The sequence below is a fragment of the Salvia hispanica genome, chromosome 2 (assembly GCF_023119035.1).
Source record: "Salvia hispanica cultivar TCC Black 2014 chromosome 2, UniMelb_Shisp_WGS_1.0, whole genome shotgun sequence".
NCBI lineage: Eukaryota > Viridiplantae > Streptophyta > Magnoliopsida > Lamiales > Lamiaceae > Salvia > Salvia hispanica.
In genome coordinates this window covers 39550194-39568581 of record NC_062966.1, presented here as the reverse complement: position 1 = coordinate 39568581, position 18388 = coordinate 39550194, and the positions used below count along the sequence as shown (strand labels likewise).

Below are 18388 nucleotides of genomic sequence, written 5' to 3'. Positions count from 1 at the left end.
TCCATAAAAAACTAGATCTAAAAGCCCTAATTTGGTAGGGTTCGGTGGTTCGGTCTTTAAGAGTGGATTTGTGGATAATGGGACTCTCTCTCTCTCTCTCTATATATATATATATATAGGGGTGCGTTAGGCTCCTTTGCACCCTAAGTGTCCTATTTTCTTCTTAATCTCAGCCCTTGGATCCTTGAATTGGATGGTTGTGATCAATGCATTATTAGTCTATAATGTTGCATTATTAGCCGTTGTGCATTATTAGAATGAAAATGTGCATTATTAGTCTATAATGTTGCATTATTAGTCGCTGTGCATTATTAGAATGAAAATGTGCATTATTAAATGACACGTCGCATTAATCTAACCGTCAGATGACGAAATCGTGGGGCTAGGATTAAGAAGGAAAAAGGACAAAAGATACGAAAAGGATTTGAATACATCCCTATATAGGGGTGCGTATATATATATATATATATATATATATATATATATATAACCATACTAATTATTTCAACCATTAGATCTTCAAATCTAATGACTAGGAATTGGTCATAGTTGTGTATTGAAAATTAGTGTCAAAATTTGGGGGACGAAGGTAGTACTAGACTATTAGTTAATGGATGATTTAAGATTCTTACTGAAATAGAACTTTTTATATTGATCTCTCTCAATTACTACAAAACATTTTGGAATATATTTAAGAGTGAAGATTCTACTGCAAAATATAATAAGTTCATTGGTTCTAATAAAAGTAGAATTTTACTTTTGGGGAAACTTGTGTTTGATATATAAACTAGTACTTCTTCCGTTCACTTATAGTTGAGTCATTTCCATATATAGTAGTAAGTTTTTTCTCTTTCTTACTTTACTCCCTCTTATTTTATTCTCTCTACTTTATTTACTTTTTACTTTATTCTCTTTATCTTTTTCTCTTTCTTACTTTTTTATCTATTTGTTTAACACATTCAACATTTCTTTCTTAAACTCCGTGCCGAAAAGTTTCGCTTCAATTATGAGGAAACGGAGGGAGTAGTAGTCGAGTTCAATAAATTTGTAATCTTGTGTAAAAAGCTTTTCTGAATGAGCTAGTTTTAATGGAACGACTGAAAAAAGAAAAAGAACCAATTTTATTAGGACAAACAAAAAACTTCGAGCACTACTTGTCAATGTCATCCTTTAGGAATTAGGATAAACAAATCACAAAAATTCAAATTTTAGCTAAAATTAGTACACTTTAATTTCCAAATCTTGTGTATTGACACCAATTACTACTACTAAGATCCATTAAAATATTCGAATCCTATTTTCATAATCAGGAAAGCAAAATCTTACACAGTTAGACCATCTCTAAGAGTACACTAAAACCTAAAATGAGATAGCTATTTAGCTCCAATAGTACTAAAAAACCAATCCAACTTTTGGTTTTTGGGAAAATAAATACCTACCTTTAGGTTTACACTAAACAAAAACCTAAAAAATTTCAAATTTTATGAGTGAAAAAGGCAGGGATAAGATCTGACTAGGGGTGGTTCGGTACGGTATACCGTACCGGGAGTGCCATACCGTATACCATACCGAAAGTTACGGTATGACAAAAATCATACCGATACCGTACCGTAAGTTTCGGTATACCGAAGTTCGGTATACCGGAAATTCGGTATGACAGTTTTTCCATACCGTGTTATCGGTATACCGTACCGCATTTCGGTATCCGTACTTTTGCGGTATACCGAACTGTGATATGGCATTCCGATATACAGTTATACCGTGTTTTGCGGTACGGCATACCGTTATACCATTATACCGTGAAAAAATCTATTATATCCAAAATATTAAAAAAAAATCTAGTTTTAGACTACTTCAAAAAATAGGGTTCCCAATTTTGATTCTTTTATTTTTTTATAATAAAAATCTTGTTTTTTAAAATTTAGTTTAAATAATATATATAAATATAGTATTTATATATTATATATATATCAATCGGTATACCGGTATACCACGGTATACCACGGTATACCGAAGCATCGGTATATACCGAATCTTCGGTATACCGGTATATACCAACATACCGAATCTTCGAGTATACCACGGTATGGGAAATCTAATACCGTTACCGTACCGATCTCTATCGGTACGGTATCATACCGTACCGAAAACTACGGTATACCGAAAAAACGGTATTTTCGGTATTTTTTCGGTACGGTAAGTCCGGTATTCCGATATTTCGGTATAATTCCCCAGCCCTATTTCACAAAAAGGCTATCTATCTAATTGCTAACTTTAAGAAATTGATCATAAACACCAACTAAAGGTAATAACAACCGTGAAGCCAATATCTTATAGAAATGTAAAAGAACATTAACGAGATGCGTCATCACCTGACGCAGACGGAGCAGCTGCAAAATCTTCTTTGTCGTTGGATGCATCGCATTAATACTGAATAATCAAGCCAGAAGACGTGTAAGTTAGACGATATCAATCATACACGACCAATCCAACCACTCCACATAACACAACTACGTACCCACGAATACGAATGATGAACAGCAGCTTAGCTTCTGGGTTCACATAGAACCCTCCTTTCAACCTCGCCTCACGCTTCAACTGAATGAGCTCCCTTTCCTAAACACAACAAAACGAAACAAGTCAAGTAAGCAACCATACAGTGACACACAACACAGCACCAAGAGTCTCGTAAAGCACCTGTGCTGCGTACTCCTTGGCGTACTCCTTCGCTCGGTTGTAAATCAGCTTCCTGTTTGCCGATTTCTTTTCCTTGAGAGCTGCAACCTCCTGCTTTTTAACCAAGGCCCATTCCTCGGCTCTCTTCTGTTTCTTCAAAACAGACTCCGGAACAATCTGTCCTCCCTTCTCAGCCATCCTACACATATAGCAAAACTCAGCTCCTCACTTCTTCCAATTATAACAACAGCCAATGCATAAACAACACTTTCCTTTCGTCTTTCCCCCAATTAATAGGTCCAATATTCGATTTAGCATTTCAGCAAATAAAAATAAAGCCTTGTAAAATCAATGATCCAAACAAAACCAGAAATCATCAACATAAGCTATCAGCCAATGCATAAACAACACTTTCCTTTCGTCTTTCCCCCAATTAATAGGTCCAATATTCGATTTAGCATTTCAGCAAATAAAAATAAAGCCTTGTAAAATCAATGATCCAAACAAAACCAGAAATCATCAACACAAGCTACATATAAATTTCCACTTCACGATTAAAAACAGAGTGAATCACAACCTTCACAAAATCAAAAAAAAGTCCAAACTGTCAGTATCCTATATTATATCCACCGTTATTTGCTCAATCCTAAATTATATCTTATATTATTTTATTTAGGAAATCGAACACCACCGTAATGTACATGCATATAATTTGTTAATATGCACTCTAACTTTAACTAATATCCAATAAATTTAATACGAAGTGCAAAAGTAATGAATTGTAACTTTGTAACCATCCGATTATATCGAAAAAAGAAAAATACGACCAAATTAAATCTTACGTGGAGTAATTTTATTTTTTTCAAAATTAATTAGATGCCAATATCCCTAATGCTACTGCTAGTATTAAACAATTCTTTGATTAAGCGAGAATAATTTGATGTTTAGAGTAACTTAGTTCCAACTGATTTATTTTTCTGCGCGGGAAATTCCTGCAAAGCTTCTTCCGATCTAGATTCGAGTGTTCCATGGCGATGAACTTCGCCGTTACGAATTCTCGGTCAAGTTCGTATGCAATAAATCGTAAAATCACTGCGGAAAATGGTTTGAAATTAGCAAAAAATTTCCCCAATCATAGCTATTTTCCATGGCGTGGCGGTTGGATCGGATTCCTATTTTTAGAGAGAGAGAGAGAAACAGAGGTGGAGAGAGACAGAGAGTAAAGAGAGAGATAGTGATCAGTATATGCATTGTGTTAACAATCGCAGCTCTCAGTGCGCGTTGAATCTGCTCCAATTCGAGATCGATCCGATTGAGTTTCTCCGACGCTCAATTTCGTTGTTGTTTTAATTCTGCTGAAGCGGCGGCGCCATGACCAACGGCGAAGAAGAAGACATTTTCCATGACATCGAGAGCGGCACGGCGCCCGACGATGGATCTGAGGCCGATGAAGAGTTTTCCGACCCTTTCGACATCGGCAGCACCAAAAATGCGTCTCACAATATGCTCAAGCGCTGGAGGGTAAGGCGTCGGGATGTGTTTTTAATTCGTCTGTGTGTGTGTGTGTTTAAATGCACTTGCTGTTCATCTTTAAGTATGAATCTCAACGAAGATAATCCGATTGATTCTGTGATGTTACTGTTTTAGATTGAAATTGAACGATTGATCAGCAATGAATTGTGGTTTAGTTGTGATAATGTGCGATTTTGTGGTCGAAAACATGTATAGTGATCGATTCATATGCTCGTATATATGGAGTGATGATGCATTCGTTGATTGACTGATAAAGATGGAAGGGGAAGCTATTTATTTCTGATTTGCAAGTGTTGGTCCTTTCCAGCAAGCAGCTCTTGTGCTTAATGCTTCTCGTCGCTTTCGCTACACGTTAGACTTGAAAAGGGATGAGCAGCACGAAAAGAGAAGACGGATGATTAGAGCGCATGCTCAAGTCATAAGGGTAATACAAAAATGGACTGAGCACCTGTATAAATTATTCAAATGAATAACTTCTTTAATCACTTATGTACTAGTCTTCTGGTAATTGTAGGCTGCATTGCGTTTCAAATTGGCTGGACAGCAGGCCAAAGGTATTTAATCAATTACTTCTATTGCAGTATACCTTAACTCCTACTCACCCTTCCCAAAGTTTTTGGATCATTATGTTCAACTTAATTCTGAGTTTTGTCGAAATAGTAGTGCAAGAGACAGACAACTCTAGCTTCAGGAATAGAATCTTCTAATGACTTGACTCTCCACTACACCTTACCAATACGAGTGCAAACATCTAGTGATAGATACTGCTCTGAGATAAGTCCGATATTCGTACAATTTGCATTCCCAAGCTTCTATTAGGATTTGGACTTCTCCGCTCTGATTTCCTCAGTGTTGATTTTCATTGAAGTAGTGCCACTTGAAAAACTTCTGTGTAGGTTAAACAAATCTTTTTTTTGGTGATTCAGTGTTAGGCTCACCAGTCATTCCTCCATCTCCATCTGGGCCTTATGGAGTTTCACCCGATCAGCTTGCTTCAATGAACAGAGATCATAATATTGCTGCATTTGAGCAATACGGAGGGGCAAGACTACCTTTCTTCTTTACATCTATTTAGCCAGTTTCTGTGATGTGTGCCTTAGTAACTTAGATTTATGTTTTACTAATTGTTCAGGTTAAAGGCATATCAGGTCTGCTACGAACAAATTTTGAAACGGGAATTTCTGGTGATGATCATGAGTTCGCACAGAGAAGAGATGTCTTTGGGTCGAACACTTATCCTCTGAAGAAGGGAAGGACTTTCTGGGTAAAGTTCTGCATAGAATGTTACCTTTTGCTTATACATCTTGGGGAACTAAAAAAATTGTATTCAAATCTGTCTTATAACGTCGTTGCATTTAACATTGTGCAGATGTTCCTATGGGATGCCTGGCAAGATACGACTCTCATTATTCTAATAGTAGCTGCAATCGCATCGTTGGGTCTAGGAATAAAAACTGAGGTAACCAGAATACAAAAGTACCAAGTTCATTTTCACCATTCTGACTTATTTAATTTATAAGTATAATTTCCAATGAAAAGTTGAGTTATTTCATTGGTTAGAATCATTTCACATTGATAACATTTATTTATATAACATCCAGTTGAAAAAGCATTACAGTTCTACTATTGGAAATAACATCTTCAGAAGTTTGAGGTTGATACAATGTTGTGTTTTGTACTTGAATATTGCCTTCATAAAACAAACTCAAGTTCAATGCCATTTTATGTCTCTTTTAAAAATTCATCATTTCTTGCAGGGCCTTGAAGAAGGATGGTATGATGGAGGAAGCATCACCTTTGCAGTTCTTCTGGTTATTATTGTTACAGGTAAACAAAATTACTTCATATAAATTTCTTTTGAACAATGATTACCTCGGTTGAAGCATTCAACGTTTCGTACTTCCGTTCCTAGTTGTTTAAGAGCAACTTTGCTTAAGTTTACCACGAGAGAGAAACTACTTTTTGGTATCTATTATGACTAACACATATATGGTCTTTTTTCCTATTATGCATCTATTCTTCAGCAACTAGTGATTACAAGCAGTCCCTCCAGTTTCAAAATTTAAATGAGGAAAAGCGAAATATTCAAGTGGAGGTAATATTACCAATTAAACGATATAGATTTCTCCTTCAGTCCTTTATTTTTGGGTTTAGGTAAGGTGAGTGATGATAATACTCATGAAAAAAAAACTTAATAGGTGATCAGAGGAGGTCGGAGAGAGAAGGTTTCCATATATGACATTGTGGTTGGGGATGTCATACCTCTCAAAATCGGAGACCAGGTCATGAATGATTTGATGAGTTGGTTTTATCCTGCATTATCTAAAAAGTTTATTGGCATAATGCATACAGGTTCCTGCTGATGGACTAGTTACAATTTCCCATTCTCTTGCCATTGACGAATCCAGCATGACTGGAGAAAGCAAGATTGTAAGTTGGTTAGATTGTTTGCTCGTTAGTCGTTACTTTAGATTGCTGATCTAATATTTCTCACGTCTAATGTCACTACGCAGATTCAAAAAGACCAAAAAACTCCATTCTTGATGTCGGGTTGCAAGGTGGCAGATGGTGCCGGAACTATGCTGGTAACAATCTAAATTAAAACTCCGATTGACCAGAAATTCTATACAAGACACATATATATTTTCACTGTGGATATCTGTTCTATCACCTGAGTTTTTATTCTGTGCAAACACTTCCCAACACCTCAAGCTACTGGAACGCTATTTTCAGCTAATATAAATCAACCATTAGATTAATGAAGACTATATTTTGATCTATAAGATGTGTAACAACTGAATGATTTGTATTGGTCTTTTGAGTGATTAATATAACTGTGTAACTGAATTTGCAACACAAATATTATTAGACAAACACACATGTCCTTCTAATGCAACTGTTGTGATTAACACTGAAGAACCATTCTGCAAAGTTGGTAAAAGCTATCTGGACTTTGTTTCATATTCATCGATGATAATCATTTCTTCAATTACAGTGAGTACAATTTACTGTCAATCTGGTCATTTTGCATGATTTATTACATGGTTATATTTTAGGTAACTGGTGTTGGAATCAACACTGAATGGGGATTGTTGATGACTAGTATATCAGAAGATAATGGTGAAGAAACTCCTCTGCAGGTAATCAGTCGATAGTGGTCGTATAGTCATAGTTTGTCATATGACATTTATAATACTACTGCGGATCCTAATGAAATTTTACAGGTGCGTCTGAATGGTGTTACAACTTTCATCGGAATTGTTGGGCTTACAGTAGCTTTCTCTGTACTCGTTATACTCTTGGCCAGGTAATTTGGGATTTGTTTCTGGCATCTTATGACGTGGTCACATTGTAATGACAATTAATCACCCCAGATATTTCACTGGGACTTCGAAAGATCCTGATGGAACTGTTCAGTTTGTTCGTGGGAAGACCAGTCTTGGCCACACGATTGACGGAGTTATACATATCATAACTGCTGCAGTAAGTTTCCGCTCTCTGAAATGGAAACGAGAAACATTTAGAGCTTCTTTTCTGTTTATTGACTGATGTCATACTTAGGTAACAATAGTTGTTGTTGCGGTCCCAGAAGGGCTCCCTTTGGCCGTAACCTTGACGTGAGTATGAAAATATTCCCTACTTAGCATTATCTCAGGGTCCATCTCTGGTTCTAATAGAATTTATTTATTTTGCAATTGTAACAGCCTAGCATACTCCATGAAAAAAATGATGGCTGACAAGGCTTTGGTATGTAAGATTTTCTGTTGTTTCCAGGTCTCTAATTCAATCAACTATGTACATTTTTTTATATCTCCAGTAAAACTATTATACTTGATATCCAGGTGCGTAGGCTCTCGGCCTGTGAAACTATGGGATCTGCAACAACCATTTGCAGTGATAAGACTGGAACTTTGACCCTGAACCAGGTTATTTTCAATTCTGTTCCTAATCCTATCAAAAAGTGGAAAGACTGGATGCGTATTTAATCAGGTGCTTGGCACACTGCATTTTGACACAGATGACCGTAGTTGAGGCATATGTCGGGAAAAAGAAAATTGATCCTCCTGAAGATGGTTCCCAGTTGCCTGCATCAGTTTCCTCTCTGGTAGATGAGGGACTCGCTCAGAACACTTCTGGCAGTGTATTCTTGAATAAGGTACTCTTCCTTAGTGCTCAAAAGCTTGGACATATGAGTAGTAGATGTAGCATTACAAAATTGCACTTTAATGTTGCATGAAAAAATATTCTTGCCATCTCATCAAATTAGCTAACATCCATGATTTCACAAGCTTTTGAGCTTGTATAATGTTACGTACTCATCTTTTTCATTTGTGTATTTTTAAGCTTGGTGAAGTTGAGGTGTCTGGATCTCCAACTGAGAAAGCCATTCTTCAGTGGGGTGTCAAGGTACTTCCTCCCCGTGCTCTATTATCTACTCTTCAGTTACCATCTCGACTTTGTCATCACCTTTATTTCCTTACCTTTTCAGTTGGGAATGAAGTTTGACACTGTGAAATCTGAATCCATAGTTCTCCATGTCGCTCCTTTTAATTCTACCAAAAAACGAGGGGGTGTTGCAGTTAGAGGACGGGTAAGTGATCCATACTAGACACTTGTGGCAATTCTGTGCAAGTCCTGTTTTTATTCTTTAACAATAATTTGATGTCTGTGTATTAACGAGCATAGCCTGAGCTTCGTTAAAGGTCAGAATCCATGAAAATCATAGAAAATAGATGAAATATTTGAGCAATATGTCAAAAAAGCCTATGCTGTTCATTCTTCCAAAAATATATTTGTGAAAGATTTTCTTCTTGACTCGGCAGACTGGATCCCAAGTTCATGTGCATTGGAAGGGAGCGGCTGAGATTATCTTAGCTTCCTGTTCACAGTGCATTGATGTAAATGGTTCTGTGAAACCAATTGCTAACGATATGGTAGGTATTCAGTACATGACCTTCTAGTTCTATTGTTACCCGAGATTAAAAATTACCTACAATCTTAACAGATGTGTGTAACACCTTTCTTATTCAGGAATTTCTTAAAGATGCTATTAATAATATGGCCGAAAAAAGCTTGCGGTGTGTTGCTGTTGCTTACAAAACATTTGAAGCAAATACGGTTCCAACGGATCAAGAACAGCTGGCACAGTGGACTTTACCAGCAGATGATCTTGTTTTGCTGGCTATTGTTGGTATTAAGGTAGCTAACTCGCACTTTCCTGTTTCTATAGCAGTCAGTTCTGTTTTCCTTTCAGAATGTTTGCTATGATAAACATTTATGTGTAACTTCATAGAGACTGCTGAATGTTACCAACAATTTGTTTCAGCACAATAGTAGTTTTGCTTATTGTGCAAACTTTCTAATATTATCAAATACAAGCCTCTTATGTACTTTTGTACTTAAACAGTGGTATTCATCAAATTTTTTATGTAGGATCCTTGTCGACCAGGTGTCAGAGAAGCAGTGGAACTATGCACACATGCTGGCGTTAAGGTATCAATTTTGATTGTTACAACATTCCTAAAGAAGAGCTTTTACTCCATATAAATACTTCATTTGCTTAACAAAGATAAAATAAAGCATGATTTGCTAGAAGGCATCACTGGTTTTATGATATCGTTAAGGGATAATGCAGTTTACTTTTGTTGTTTTTCTGATATAAAAGGAGAACATGACGTGATTGTCAATTATTAGGTGCGCATGGTAACTGGAGACAATATTCAGACAGCAAAAGCAATTGCGCAGGAGTGTGGTATCCTTTCATCAAATGCAGACACTGGTGAACCCTACGTTATGGAAGGGAAAAGATTCCGCGAGATGTCTGAGAAAGATAGAGAACAAGCTGCAAATTTTATTGTTGTATGTTTTATCAAGCAGACCTCCCTATTTTGTTAGCAAGCTATGCCTTATATGAATGCCGAATAAGTGTTACGTTTCATGATGAACAGGTTATGGCACGGTCTTCTCCGACTGACAAGCTTTTGCTAGTTCAGACACTGCGTAAGCTAGGGGAAGTTGTTGCTGTAACAGGAGACGGAACTAATGATGCCCCTGCACTCAATGAGGTTTGATGAGATTTCATATGCTTTTCGTAACCTTTAAAAGATACCTCCGTGCATTTATCAAGCTTGTTAGTGTTATGATGAAATAAATAAGTTTAAGTGATAGAAAAAGTTTAAGTTATGGTATTTATTTTGACATCAATTACTCATTACTTATTTTCTCTATTCGTAGGCTGATATAGGTCTTTCCATGGGTATACAAGGAACGGAAGTTGCAAAAGAAAACTCAGACATCATTATATTGGACGACAATTTCGCTTCAGTTGTAAAGGTTGTTCGATGGGGACGCTCTGTGTATGCAAATATCCAAAAATTCATCCAGTTCCAGCTCACTGTAAATGTTGCCGCTTTGACAATTAATGTCGTTGCTGCAGTTACTTCGGGCCATGTTCCTCTGAATACAGTGCAGGTGCCGTATCTCTCTTACACCCCGGGTTATTTGTTGATGTCTATGATATTATAGCAGCATAGAAGATGTAAACAGAATCTTCGAGCAACTTATCTACGGTTTTTGCAAGATTGAATGTACTTGTGTTAACGTTGCAGCTTCTCTGGGTTAACCTCATCATGGATACTCTGGGAGCTTTGGCACTGGCTACTGAACCGCCGACTGATCATCTTATGGACAGATCTCCAGTTGGTCGAAGGTACGAATTATCAACCCCGCGTAGTTTAGTTCTCAATAATATGTCATCCATTGCGTAAATTTAGTTCAGATCAACTGTATGTCCTTAAAAGATAACATGCAAAGTATCTTTACTCAATAATGTAGAACTGCTAAAATGTTAGAAAATATATTCTGTACATTTCCCTTTGTAGCTTTTACAACAGCATAAACTATAACTGCTTCGGATTTGAGTAGTAAACGTGTTGAGAATACGATCCATTGCTTACATGTTCACACGTCGTTCAGGGAATCACTAGTAACAAATATCATGTGGAGGAACTTAGTTATCCAGGTATAGTTTATTTTCAAGTAAATTGGCTTTTCTTCTGTTTTTTTAAGGAAAAAAAAAAAAGAACTCATTGTACCTTTTTCTGGTGCAGGCTGTATATCAAGTAGCAGTACTCCTTGTTCTCAACTTCGAGGGGCTAACTCTACTCAAACTGAAGAATGACACCATAGAGCATGCTAACATGGTGAAAAACACCGTGGTGTTCAACGCGTTCGTTCTATGCCAAGTAAGTGCAATCCAATTGAAGTGAATGAATCCGAGAAACTTAGAAAAAGAGCCATGTTGGGATAGAATTACCTGAACAAATCTTCCATTCACCTGTCGATATACAGATTTTCAACGAGTTTAATGCTCGGAAGCCAGACGAACTCAATGTTTTCAGTGGTGTGACCAAAAACCACCTCTTCACTGGAATAGTTGGATCTACATTTATACTACAAGTGAGTGCATGGTTTGGTTTATAGTTTGAAATTCTAGTTTGATTTCCATTTTCTGGTAACTAAGTTCTTTTTTTTTTATGAACTAGATAATCATAATCAATTTCCTTGGGAAGTTCACCTCAACAGTGAAGCTTAATATCCCACAGTGGCTGATATGTTTTGTTATAGGCATTATCAGGTTTGTCCATTCCTCTAGGCGGGCTCGTTTGGTAGCGATATTAAAACCAAGACTAAAATTCTTCTTTCTTGCAGCTGGCCTCTGGCTGTAGTCGGTAAATTTATCCCGGTTCCAAAAACGCCCCTCGGAAAAGTTTTCATCAAGCCATATCAACACTGCATTGCTGCTCGTAAAACACAACGTAATAATACCTAATGTCGCCATTACCTTTTCCGATTCATAAACACTCTCCGTCCATATTTCTTCGAATTTATGGTTTGAGTGTGATTATCAGCTGCAACGTTACAAAATCGACACAATTATATATTGTTGTTTCAAATAAGTGTACTATTGTGGCATGCTGGTTAAGGGACTCTCCATTTATTGATATTCTATTTAGTGACAAATATATATTCCATCTATATAGATGTAATTTATATGTATAGGGATCAAGGGTGTACTTAAAAAATACTCCCCCCGTTCCGGATAATTCATCCCAGTTTTCCATTTCAATCCGTCCCACATAATTTGTCTTATTTCACTTTTACCATTTTTTAGTAATGTGACCCCATATTCCACTAACTCATTCCTACTCACATTTTTGTTATATAAACTAATATATAAAAACAGGACCCATAATCCACTAACTTTTTCGACTAATTTTTCATTACATTTCTTAAAACCTGTGCCCGGTCAAAATGATCCGAATTATCCGGGACGGAGGGAGTAACTAATTTTAAAGTTACAACGTACTTCCAACTTCATGCTGCCACATGATACGTAACATGCAATATTGTAAAAACTACAATGCAACATACTGTTGTAGAAGTTGTAGATGGATTTTGGCGGATTGCATGGTAGTTTTAGGCATATTGCATTGTATACATAAAGATGTTTAATTTGCATTATATATATAGACGAATTCTACTTATATATAGTTTATTTAGCATTGCAGTCAATTTATGTTTATAATGCAAAACTCAACAATATAGAATACAATTTTCTTATAACTATAATGTAATATGCGGAAATTCATCTACAACTTCCACAATGTATATTGCATGGTAGTGTTTAGAGCATCCACAATGTAACGGATGTCCCGGCAAACATCCCAACGGACATCCCAAAAACACCTCCTGACACGTCATAAGGATCTCCCACTGCATTGTCACCTCATAAGGACATCCCTCTGCACAATGGCGGACATCCCCAATGACATCCCGACGGACTTCCACAATAATAAAAATTCACAAATTCACCAAATTAAACAATTTACGGAATTAAAATTTCGACACGAATACGGGAAAAATGCAACAATTTTATTTTTATAAAAAAGCATACATATTTAAATTAAAAAAATACTCCCTCCGTTCCAGCATAATTTGGGACACTTTGACTAGTCACGGGTTTTAAGAAATCTAATTCCGAACGTGAGTTGAAAAAGTTGGTAGGATGTGGGTCCTACTTTTTAAAGTATTAGCCAGGATAAAATGTGAGTAGGAAATGAGTTAGTGGAATATGAGGTTCACTACCAAAAATGGTAAAAGTGAAGTGGGACAAATTATGTGGGACAGCCCGAAATGGAAGTATTGGGTCGACTTATCTCGGGACGGAGGGAGTACATAGTTACCAAAAAAAAAAAACCATCCCAAACCAAAAAACGATTCAAACAAATTACATATTATGCCTTAAAACTCTATAGTTTGCCGCTATGCCTTAAATTACATGTCCGGGGGCGCGGAGTGCCCCTGGCCCGACAGTATGATATGCTTTTGTTTTAGGCCTTTATTTTCTACGATAATTCATGCATTAGAGTTTTTTAAAAATCATATTTTTTTAGTTTGCAACGAGCCGTATACATAGAGTTTGCAACTAGCCATAAATATAGAGTTTAAAAAAAAATTTAAAAAATGGGACGTCCGCCGGGAACTCGCAATAGCGGACGTCATGGCGGACATCGCGATGGACGTCCTCCGAAATCCGCAGAACTCCGGAGTCCTCAACGCACGTCCGCGTCTGCCCCTTCGTCGCCTAATGGCGGACGTCCCGAGCGGACATCCGGCACGCCGGTTGGACGTCCGCCGCGTCATAGCGGATGCTCTTACAATGTTGTGTATGTTGTTACTCTAATTAAAGATGCGCCTTAGTGCTCCTCTGTATCTATATTCGTCCAGCCAATGTCAATATTATGAACATTTATGAAAGTTAAGTATAATCACACTTATTAAATGAATATATCAAATATGGATGCGACATTTTTTTAGAAAAGAGAATTTAACATATTAAATGTTTCTTCTAACACAATAGTTAAAACGTCTTTATTAGGTATTAAATTTACACCCACGAAGTTTGAAAACCTAGGCAACACGATTACAAGCTATGGGGATTAAATTAAAATCGATGATGTGAACTCTTCTTACGACTACCAAGATATCATTCTCAATCAAGTATGAATTATTGTTGTACACGTACAAAAGAAATAAGAAAAGAAAAAAATTACTAATTGAAGTTGATTGAATACTAAATTAGTCCAAGAAATCCTTAAAGAAAATGAAAATAAATTTCGGACTAATTATTATTTGAGTTTATATTGGTATACTAAATTATTGTTATTGAATACATTTGGGATTTTTATTATTTGCTATATAATGTTATTGTTTCTTATGTGAATTTACAGCTTTGATTTAGTGCAAATAACAAAAACAGTTCAATCGTGCATCGCACGGGTGTGACACTCGTATTATTAAGTACAAAATCGACACCAATATGTTCTGTGGTTTCAAATAAGTGTACTAGTGTGCCATGCTTTCTAAGTGAATCTCCATTTATTAATATTCTATTTCACTGCAAATATATATTCCATATATATAGATGGTATATATTTGTATATTTCATCCCATCACTGTAGCGGGTAGCTGATATCCGGTGGGTATCGAGTCGGGATGGAAATTAACCGTTATCCGCTACCCGTTTCGCTACCCATTGTATGAAAATAGCAATTGGATCACTCAATACGAAAGTTAAGTATCAATCACACTTATTTAAATGAATATATCAAACATGGATGTGACATTAGTTACATTTAATTATGCAATGTATGAATAAATCAAGTGTCTCTTTTAACTATTACTACATCACAACAAAACGCCTCTGCAACCTACCAAAAACCGCAAAACGAGAGAAGTTTCAAGTGAAATACATTTTGCAAAACAAACCTTTTCCCCAACTTGGTATCTTGGAAAATTGCCCATAGCTTGATCCTAGCAAAAACATGAGTATGCAAAGTGGTTCTTTTTTGTCACGTACGATGATACGAATTCTTCCGGAGCTGCAGTTGGGGTAGAAATATCCGCAGGCACAAGTATCTGCGTCTTGCCGGAAGCTATTCTCTTTCCGGCAACATTGGCATAAAAGAGCCCGGATATCGCCGGAACAAAAACATCACTCTCCGAGCAAATGTAGTAATCTATCACCTTCTCGAATTCAGTAGTGTCCGAGTTCAGGAACTTTTCTTTGTTCTCCATGGGCATTATGGACTCCTACATCAGTTTAAAGAAAAAGAAAAGTAATGTACTATCAAAATGTGTATCTAGATCAAGAATCAAATGAGCTTCTTTCAGATGAAATTCATACCTTTGTATAAGTTTTTGGGAAGAAGTCCTTCAGAGCATCGAGGCTGCTATGCCATTTCGTTTGGGTCACGTACACCGTGGTATCCTTCTCAAAGCCCAGCTTCCTCAAAAAGAAAGCTATATCTTGTGGACTGTAGCAACTTTTGGATCCAGAGCCACCATTCTTGTGACAACCCTTTTTCTCAAGTATATCGACCCTCAAGTCAATCGCCACGAACTGTCCGTTTGACTTCTTACTGAGGGTCTTGAGGCGGTCGATCATGGAGTCAACAACTTCACGAACTTCTGTCTGAGGCTCCAGCGTCCCAAACATGGCTAAACACGCAACAGAGTTTGTGTCGGTCCTCTCTTTATCTTTTTTCATGTTAACTGATGGGAAGTAGGTTACGAGCCTTATGTTTCCCTTGGTTTTGAAAACTGTTTCGATATTGTCAGCGATGTATTCTTCAGTAACGCGATTAGGGACCTTCACTACTGCAAGATTACGAGCTGATATCTTAGGCTGAGATTTGACAACTTTGACCACTCCATCAAGGCTTGTAACGAATTTATCAACATCATAGACATCATCGAAGTTCCTGAAAGATACGAACACTGTACTAAGTCAATATTCAGATTCCAGCTAGTATTACTTTTTAACATCTTCCAAGCATGCAACAGTTTACAACGAAACTATTTGTGCTTCATCATCTTACCTTCTATCACCTGGTTCACTTCCTCTAATATCCGGGATCACAAGTGTCGCTCGTAGTTGTCTTGCAACAACTACAGCATCAGCAATCTGATGAAGATGATAACCAGAAATGAGCAAGCAATTGAAAAGAAGAAATGAAGCATTTTTGATAGAGAAGCTGCAGAATCCCCCAAATTTGCAAATCATGAAGCATTTAATACGGATGCTAATATGCAAATTGATCCTGATAAATCTATATCTAGGATAATGGTATTCCTTTTCAAATATAGAAGCTGACTCCTCAACATGAGTGCCAAGAAGCTTATTGTAAAGGTTAACTGATGCATTTATTGAGTGGGTTGGAAAGTTCAAATTTTTTTTGGAATTTGATTAATATCAACTTGGATTAGCCCCATCCCAATCAAGAAACAATATAAAGACTACAACAATGTCTACGGCTAAGTATACGAAGCTACCTGAGAAACATGGTATTCTGGGCCGTTAGTGAGCGAGAAGGTGACATACCCTAGTGATTCATCGGCCTCCTCTGTTACCAAAACATCAAGTAAGACACATTCACAAAAAGGTTCCAAATCTTTCAGAAATCTAATGAGCTTACCAAAAACCTCCTTCTTCCAACACGGCTTCAACGTCACACCATCCTCCTTCCAAGGCCCATCCACTCCTTTTGCAACACTAGCAATCGTATGCTCCACGGCCTTGCTCGTATCATGAACAGCCGGCTGTGCAAAGAGTAAAATCAGCAAAAGGACATACATTTTCATCAAAATGCAAAACAAAAACTATAAAAGGAAAAGCATCATTTCCACAATTCCAATTTTCAACTCCTCTGTTTACAAAACACATCCACACCAAACCACTCAATTCACCACAGAAATCTGCAAACCATTCCAAATCACAAATCTCTAATCATCAAAACACCTCAAATCCAATCCACACACAAATCACCTAACTAGCTAGCTCACGCCATTGCAACGATAAATCAAGCAATCAAATCAAACAGCAGCTCAACTACGATCACAATTGACATGTAGGACGGACCGAAATGGAATACTGGGACGAATTATTCGGGACGGAGGTAGTATTTATTTGAATAATCACTGTATTTATAGATTTATACGCGCAGTGCACCTCCGGTGTGTGTATTTTTTTCCACTGAAAAAGACCACCGACAGTTCTCCGAAAAAGATTGGTCTCCATAATCTCAGCATTAGTATCTCTTTTTTTGTTTCCTTTTTAAAAAATATAAAAAATAAATCGGAATATAAATATAATGTTCATTAAAAGAGTTTTGATTGAAATTTTTTTGAAAATTCACACAATATTTTCAATTTGATATAAATACTTGGATTTCAGCGCAAATTTGGGTGGCTGGTCAACTAATTTACCTTTTCACGTTATCATCAGCCACCTAATCAACCTAATCTTCAATGTTAGTAGGTACTCAACTATAATAACAGATTAAAGAATTAGAAAATTAGCATTTACATAATTTAATAACTACTATGACAACTTATACCTTATGCTTGTTAATTAATATAAATTTATCTTGGGCTTATGTGGTCCAAAACTTAAAAACGGCCCAAAGGGTCTATTAAAAGGCCTTTTATGATTGAATATTTTTTAACTCGTTGAGACTATTTAAATCACTTTCATACCCAATAACAATATTTTTATTATTTGTGTGGAAGGATTATGCCCTGAAAATTCACTGTGTTTACTTGATTTTTAAAAATATTACTAATAGTTCAATGTATATATTTATAATGATTATGAACTAATTAAAACGATCTATTATATTAATATAAATATAAGATCAAAATTAGTTCATATAGAAATATATTTTTCGTTTAGAGGTAGGGTTGCATGTGTATATAAGTTTGGCAAGATATCTAGCCTGATTTCATAATATGAGGTAATATTTTATCTAAGGAAAATAATACTAATATTCAAGAATTCTCATTCCTATGGTTGAATATTTTTTTTCCTAATTTCGCGCCAAATTTTATATTCAAGAAAATTGAGAGATGAATGGCCTTAGCGCTTAAATGTATTTAAAGAAACTTGCAATATCTAAATAAGGATCTCGCTCTACAACAACAAAAGCAATAAGGATGAAGAAATAAGTGTAGGTTTGTGCAGGCAAGATAAGAAGTTGGACAAATAATATTTTCAATAATTCATAATGAGTTTACGAACAAAAACCCTATTTATAATCTAAAGACCCTAGGGGTCGAT

The 18388-nt window shown here is 36.4% G+C and overlaps 4 protein-coding genes across 4 annotated transcripts in view; 1 reads left to right on the top strand and 3 right to left on the bottom strand.

Annotated features, from left to right (window-relative positions):
- Window positions 1-1697, bottom strand: part of LOC125207043 — a 2903-nt gene extending 1206 nt beyond the window's left edge. The window contains 1 exon segment of the mRNA XM_048106251.1: window positions 1688-1697. Within this exon segment, the coding sequence (XP_047962208.1) occupies window positions 1688-1697 (10 nt within the window).
- A 561-nt stretch (window positions 1698-2258) lies between these two features.
- On the bottom strand, window positions 2259-2889 carry LOC125203185 (60S ribosomal protein L7-4-like). Its single transcript, XM_048101493.1, has 3 exons — window positions 2698-2889; window positions 2519-2616; window positions 2259-2430 (listed from the first exon to the last, which is right to left on the bottom strand). Exons 1-3 carry the CDS (start codon window positions 2881-2883, stop codon window positions 2262-2264), a joined length of 453 nt encoding a protein of 150 aa, XP_047957450.1. The 5' UTR covers window positions 2884-2889; the 3' UTR covers window positions 2259-2261.
- A 1071-nt stretch (window positions 2890-3960) lies between these two features.
- LOC125205907 (calcium-transporting ATPase 9, plasma membrane-type-like) lies at window positions 3961-12337 on the top strand. Its single transcript, XM_048105099.1, has 32 exons — window positions 3961-4197; window positions 4517-4633; window positions 4724-4763; window positions 5136-5251; window positions 5342-5473; window positions 5579-5668; window positions 5967-6036; window positions 6234-6304; window positions 6408-6491; window positions 6562-6639; window positions 6723-6794; window positions 7266-7349; window positions 7434-7516; window positions 7584-7692; window positions 7771-7826; window positions 7914-7956; window positions 8052-8135; window positions 8228-8365; window positions 8554-8616; window positions 8699-8800; window positions 9033-9143; window positions 9241-9408; window positions 9643-9702; window positions 9904-10068; window positions 10158-10274; window positions 10444-10680; window positions 10818-10918; window positions 11185-11230; window positions 11319-11453; window positions 11560-11667; window positions 11754-11845; window positions 11920-12337. The coding sequence occupies exons 1-32, from the start codon at window positions 4048-4050 to the stop codon at window positions 12038-12040; spliced, it is 3243 nt and encodes a 1080-aa protein (XP_047961056.1). The 5' UTR covers window positions 3961-4047; the 3' UTR covers window positions 12041-12337.
- A 2507-nt stretch (window positions 12338-14844) lies between these two features.
- Window positions 14845-16908, bottom strand: LOC125207042 (protein MANNAN SYNTHESIS-RELATED 2-like). Its single transcript, XM_048106250.1, has 5 exons — window positions 16749-16908; window positions 16606-16676; window positions 16152-16237; window positions 15458-16034; window positions 14845-15363 (listed from the first exon to the last, which is right to left on the bottom strand). The coding sequence occupies exons 1-5, from the start codon at window positions 16906-16908 to the stop codon at window positions 15085-15087; spliced, it is 1173 nt and encodes a 390-aa protein (XP_047962207.1). The 3' UTR covers window positions 14845-15084.
- Window positions 16909-18388: the final 1480 nt, after the last annotated feature.

Bases quoted from the DNA above. Each gene is read 5' to 3' on its own strand.
- LOC125207042 (XM_048106250.1), bottom strand. From the start codon at position 16,908: ATGTATGTCCTTTTGCTGATTTTACTCTTTGCACAGCCGGCTGTTCAT. The intron at 16,238-16,605 runs GTAGCTTCGTAT...CATCTTCATCAG, and splicing joins CAGAATACCATGTTTCTCAG to ATTGCTGATGCTGTAGTTGT. The intron at 16,035-16,151 runs GTAAGATGATGA...CGTATCTTTCAG, and splicing joins AGTGAACCAGGTGATAGAAG to GAACTTCGATGATGTCTATG.
- LOC125205907 (XM_048105099.1), top strand. From the start codon at position 4,048: ATGACCAACGGCGAAGAAGAAGACATTTTCCATGACATCGAGAGCGGC. The intron at 8,136-8,227 runs GTTATTTTCAAT...ATTTTGACACAG, and splicing joins GAACTTTGACCCTGAACCAG to ATGACCGTAGTTGAGGCATA. The intron at 10,069-10,157 runs GTATGTTTTATC...CATGATGAACAG, and splicing joins AAGCTGCAAATTTTATTGTT to GTTATGGCACGGTCTTCTCC.
- LOC125203185 (XM_048101493.1), bottom strand. From the start codon at position 2,883: ATGTGTAGGATGGCTGAGAAGGGAGGACAGATTGTTCCGGAGTCTGTT. The intron at 2,617-2,697 runs GTGCTTTACGAG...TGTTGTGTTTAG, and splicing joins CCAAGGAGTACGCAGCACAG to GAAAGGGAGCTCATTCAGTT. The intron at 2,431-2,518 runs GTACGTAGTTGT...TTGATTATTCAG, and splicing joins TTCATCATTCGTATTCGTGG to TATTAATGCGATGCATCCAA.